The 5,673-nt window shown below is 42.9% G+C and overlaps 1 protein-coding gene across 1 annotated transcript; it reads right to left on the reverse strand.

Moving 5' to 3' along the window:
• Positions 1 to 2,312: 2,312 nt before the first annotated feature.
• On the reverse strand, positions 2,313 to 5,054 carry LOC104847389 (protein FAM90A5-like). Its single transcript, XM_010602730.2, has 4 exons — positions 4,989 to 5,054; positions 4,327 to 4,529; positions 3,774 to 3,882; positions 2,313 to 3,104 (listed from the first exon to the last, which is right to left on the reverse strand). The coding sequence occupies exons 1-4, from the start codon at positions 5,052 to 5,054 to the stop codon at positions 2,313 to 2,315; spliced, it is 1,170 nt and encodes a 389-aa protein (XP_010601032.2).
• Positions 5,055 to 5,673: the final 619 nt, after the last annotated feature.

Below are 5,673 nucleotides of genomic sequence, written 5' to 3' on the forward strand. Positions count from 1 at the left end.
AGTCTGGGGAAACTTAGGCTTTTTTTTCCTAGTACAGTCGATTATGCTAAACTATCAAAATCAAAACCAGGCATTCAATGGTACAAATCCTAATTCACCAATTATGTGACAAGAGTTTGATCTGAGGGCAGCTCCCTTTTTGGGAGGACGTAATCGTGGTAGAGGGTGAGACCACTATGTGAGCAGAGGAAAGTGTTCTAGATTTGCCTTAGTGAGCAGGAAGACACCTTCATACTGAATGTGAGGTGAAGGCGTATGAGGAATTTTGTCTCCGTCTATATACAATATTTTCCTTAACCGTTCCCCAATGCTCCAGGTCAGGACAGTCAAGGTCCGGGATTTTTGTTGACTCAACAAGCACGACCACCAGATTAACAACAACATATGTATTTCGAGCCCTGGTGGCACAGTGGATGAGAGCTCAGCTGCCAATATTTCGACAGAGAGAGAGATCAAGCCCTGGTTAAGCAGGGTTCAGCACTTGGCTGCTAACAGAGATCGGAGGTCCAACCATGTGGAAATCAGCTTCCAAAAAGATCGCAGCCTTGGAAATCCTAAGGGACAGCTCTATTCTGTCCTATAGAGTCACATGCAAATCAAAACTAACTCTTCAGCAGCTGGTTTCGGTATTTTTGTTTACGTATGTATGAAAATGTGCACATGGATATGTGTACACAAAATGTTTATCTTATCATCTCAGTAAATGTTATTATTTTACAACCAGTTTACAATGGTCTTCCATCATGGATTTACATCACACAGGAAAATCACATCAGATGACAAAATGGTAGACTATCACACAATACTGGAAATCACAGCCTAGCCATGTTGACACACTGTAGGGGGACACAAGTCAACCCGTAACAAAGACCTTTGACTGTATTATTTAATGGGGTTGTTTGTATATTTGTGGTTAAGTTGCAAAACTTGTTTTCTTTCTTTTTTAAATTTGGATTTTGAACCCTTATTAGATATGGCTCCTGATTCTTTTCTCCCAATCTGCACATTGTCTCTTCACTTTCTTGATATCTCCACATCTTTCTTATGCACCTTATCAATCAACTAGTAGGTGGCTATGCTAAAGGAATGAGGTCCCGGAGAAATAAGAAAACACTCTAGAAAGAGGTGCTGCATATGGAGGGAGAAGCAAGTTATTTGCTGTTCCTAAGGAAATCAAACTCCCTAAAAGGCCAGACTCTTTCTCTTGATCAGGGTGGAAAATGTAGATAGCAAAACCCTGAAGAACTACCTTTGCCCACCATAACCCAGTGCTTCTCACACTCTGGGGAACATTTCATTCGTCTGCAGAATCTTTAACAATCCCCATGCCCAAGCCTCACGCAACACACAGTGAACTTCTATTTCTGGGCTGAGCACCCATGTAAATTAAAATTCACCAAGTGACTCGTATGAGACAAATCAGTCCACAAGAAGTGCTTTTCACAACTCAATATACACATGAATCTATTGAGAATATTGCTACTTTGATGCAGTAGGGCAGGGTTGCATCTGAAAGTCTGCATTTCTGGCAAATTCTAGGTCCAAGAATAAACTGTGGGTATGGAAGTTTAGTTTACTCTCAAGTTAATCAAATGAGTAAATATTACATGGAACTTTGGTGTTTAGATTATGTGCAAATAAAAATGCTGAGATAAAATGTCATATTAGTGAATTTTATTAATATTGAAGAAAATTTACAGTACAGCTTTACAGTAAAGGTTAAGAGCAAAAGATCAATAGACTGTTCCCAATAACGGTTTCCACTTAAACATTCCCACAGACTCAGTACAGGGCACTGCTTAAATGAGACAGACCCCACTGAAGGGCTCTTTAAGTCTTTCCAAAATCTAGTCACTTTCACACCAAATACACTTAATTGCATAGATTCCAGTGACATTATACTGGAATATTTACTCCCATATAACTTAGTTTCTTACAAAATAACTAAGTTACAGAAACTATTATAGGCCTGTTGCATAGGGTTTCTTTTATATACAACTTAATATACAAAATTAAAACAGGCAGTCTCGGCATGTCTGTCTTTGGATATTACCTAAGATTCCACCATTGCACTCACACCACATCTGAGGATGTCATTCAACAAATACACCCTGCTCCCTGCATCTTTTTCCTCTTGGGTCATTTAGTCACAACCAATTCATGTGAGGCTTCAGGCTGAGGGTTCCAACCATAGATGTCTCACTCCCAGTCACTCTCCTTAAAAGGAGGCCAGAAGCCTCAGTAGAATCCGGGAACTGTGTCTCTCCCACTTCTCAAGAACACAAGGGCTCTCAACAAGAGGTGTAGACTAATCAGGAGGGAGAGAGGTGGGAGATGTTCTGAACCTGGAGCTCCACTGTCCATTGTTCAGTCTTGTGAAGACGATTTCTGAGAGGCTGTCGTGGAACATGGCTAGAAAGTGCAGGTGGAAAGATAGGGCTGGTTTCAACAGTATTCAGTAGAGATGTGCTGTGTGGAGGCTGGAGGTCTGTCATCCTGGTGACTTCGGGTGACCCTTTGGGTCCAAATTCAGTTGTATTGGAGAGAGGCTGGCCACTTCGCAATTTAGGTTTCTGACTGTTCTGCTGCAGTATCTGGAGAGTCGTGAGTTTCGCTTTCTTTGCAGGATTCAAGCAATTCTGTTCAGGTGTCTGGGCAGATCTTTCTCCTAGTGCCTGGATGCTGAGTGGAGAGTCCTGGCCCCTTCTACCTCTGGCAGGCTGTGGACTGGATTTTGAGATCCTATCAGGACCCTCAGCTTGTGCCTGGGGGCTGAGGACATGGCCCAGACCAAGGGTTTTTGAGGCCGGCTGGGAAACATAATAAGCACAAGCATCACATCTGTTGTCCGTTGTCTTGGCCATGACGGTAGAGTCCTGGCCAAAGTGTTTGATTGCTGGCTGAGAAGAGCCGGTGATATCCACTTCTTCTTCTTTAGTTTGTCCATGACATGAGCAGAAACTTAGATCATGATCTTGGATAGTATACCATGCAGGGAAGATGGATTTCCAGTCAGGTTTCCTTACAGGTGGCCAGTTTCTGAGAGCAGAGCCCAGGACATATCCCGTCTTGGTAGTGTGAAAGGGCATGGGCCTGCAAGGATGCTGTGAGAGAAAACACCACAGGATATATATTAGGATTTCCTCCAAGTCAAGAGGAAAAGAAAAATCAACCAAACATAAACGCGTGGAAGTTATCAACTTCTCTCTAACAGTAGAAGAAATACAGGCAGTCTCTTTGTATATGAAGAGCTACCCAACCTCAGTTAGGCTCAGGGGAAATAAACTACAACTTCAGCTGGATATAATTGTTCCCATCACACTGAAAACTATCAACTTTTGTACTATCCTTTCTTGCTTAATAATGTAGTGCAAGCCCTTTCCTACAGACTTCTATGGAGTGCACATGGCTAAAGGTGTTTTGAAGATGGATGGATGGCTAATGTGTTTTCAAGGGATATTTGGAAACATGTAACACAACTGAAAAGATGCATATTATTCCATGTGCGAGTCTACCTCTTGGAAGGCATCTGATTAACTCACTTACACCTATGCACAGAAATGCTCCCACTAGCGTGGTTTCGGTAGGCATGCAAGAAATATTACAAAAACAAAGCAACAAAGGGAAAATGGCCATGGAAATGTATACAAAAAGTTTGGAATCCTGTGGGCCAGAATAGAATTTTGAAGGCACTTGTCACAGAAGGGGAATGAGAGTGAAGAAAATCAAGCTTACAAAGAAGAAAAATAGAGTGGGGAGCCCGGTTGACTCACCCTTAAGTAGTCACAAGATTCTGTCGATTCCTTCCAATTTTGCTGCTGTTTCTCTTTGGGTCTCTTGGTAAATTTCTGGAGTAGAGCTTTCCTCTCATGCTTTTCTTCCCTGATTGGAAAACAGAAAAAAAACTGTTAAGTGGACATGCCCCAACTTATTGTCCTAACCTAGGATTAGAATTCCAGGGGCCCAGTCCTATTCATGCTTTTGGGATGAGGGAGGTATTGAATCACTGTGATCTTTTCCAAGGCTGCCTATCCCTCACCTCAGATTCATCCTCCAAACTCATTCCGCACCCTAGATTTTGTCCATTCTGTACTTTAAGTTAGAGTCTGCTGTTTTGTCCCTACCATGTGCAAACTTCCAAGATATGCCCAAACCCCTCACCTTAGTGATTGTCCGGGACTAGAATTATCTCCTGAATGTGAAGAGCTGGAGCATATTGAGCTCTTGGATATTTCTCTGTCCTTCTCTAGAGATAGCTGGGCACACACCATAGAGATGAAAACACATCATCTACTTCAATACCCAAGGAGTTTCCGTGTTCCTCACCTTTGTCTTTGTTCCTTCTCTCTTTCCAACTTCTTAAAGGGGCAAAGGGTGTGAGGCTCCTGGGGCTTCTTTGGCTCCAGGTTCCCCTTCATCTTCTTTTCTGAGCCCAAGGCCTGGGGTACTGTGGCCCCACTCCAGCACTTTATGGGGCACCTCTTACTTCTTGTTGTGTGCCCAAAGGCTCCGCAGTTCTTGCACTTCCTCTGTGGGTAGAGAAGAAGAGTGCTTGGTGATTCTGCAAAAATAACAGGCAGCTTTCAAAGGTCAAGATAATATCAGATTTTAATAGTTAGGTCTTGTTTTGCTGGAGGGAACATCTGCACATGGCCCGATAAGTGTAAGGAATTTCAGGAGATTATGGTCCTGCTCGTGTCAGAGCATGGAACTGGGAGGAACAACTGGAGAGTCTAAGGATGAGGTTTTTGAGCCAGATTTCAAGAAACTGAAGAAACACTAGGCTGGAAAGGACACTAAATAGGGAGAAAGATAGCCCCTCAAAAACTATGTATGGGCCAATTAACCAGGTGAGAATGTCACAAACCAGACCAGCCTTGAATGAGAAAGAACAATGAGTTAAGAACATAGAAGGTTATATGTTGCAACCATCTCTCTAGAATCCATGCAGCCCTTCTGGTTCCTGGGAGGTCCAAGCCTCCACTTACCCTGGGATCCTCCTCTTCTGGTTGGGGAGCCCTCTGCGCCACCGGTCCTCTCCTTTGCCTCTTCATGGTCTGGGCTTTATGGGGTCTCTGGGGCTGACGCTATGTGTAATCAACGGCCGTCTGCCTCAGCTCCATGAAGCTTCAGGCCAGTCTTCCTCAGAAATTGATTTTTGGTTTCCTGAGTCACAAGATAAGGAAAATATTTTATATAAATGGAGAGGAAATTCCTCATGGACCTTCTTCTCCCAGTGGGCATGAAGGTGCCTCTCTGCTGACTAAGTCAAACTTAAATCATTTTCCTATGCTTGCAACATGATCTCATTCTCTGCCATGATTACCTCCTCCCACAAAGGGAGCCTCCCTCAGACAAAACTCTTGACACATAATTAGTGAATTAGAATTTACACCATTGAATGCCTGATTCTAATTTTTATAGTTTACCATAATCAACTGTATTAGGGAAAAAAAGCCAAAGTTTCCCCAGACTTACAAAAGGATAGAAGGCTATGGGAACACTATGTCTGTTCTTTGTCAAATGTATAGAAAAGTCTGGGAAAAAATGTTCTCTTCTTAAAAGCTAAAATTTCCACCCTTTACATGAAGCAGTTGAGTCAATTCCAACTCATAGCGACCCAATAGGACAGAGTAGAACTGCCCCATAGGGTTGCCAAGGAACAGCTGGTGG

This window comes from Loxodonta africana, chromosome 21 (genome assembly GCF_030014295.1).
Source record: "Loxodonta africana isolate mLoxAfr1 chromosome 21, mLoxAfr1.hap2, whole genome shotgun sequence".
NCBI classification, from domain to species: Eukaryota; Metazoa; Chordata; class Mammalia; order Proboscidea; family Elephantidae; genus Loxodonta; species Loxodonta africana.

Excerpts from the sequence above, each read along its gene's own strand:
- LOC104847389 (XM_010602730.2), bottom strand. The coding sequence starts at position 5,054 with ATGAAGAGGCAAAGGAGAGGACCGGTGGCGCAGAGGGCTCCCCAACCA. Across the intron at positions 3,883-4,326 it reads GAGAAGGAACAAAGACAAAG|GGAAGAAAAGCATGAGAGGA; the intron begins GTGAGGAACACG and ends TTTTCCAATCAG. Across the intron at positions 3,105-3,773 it reads AATCTTGTGACTACTTAAGG|CATCCTTGCAGGCCCATGCC; the intron begins GTGAGTCAACCG and ends TTTCTCTCACAG.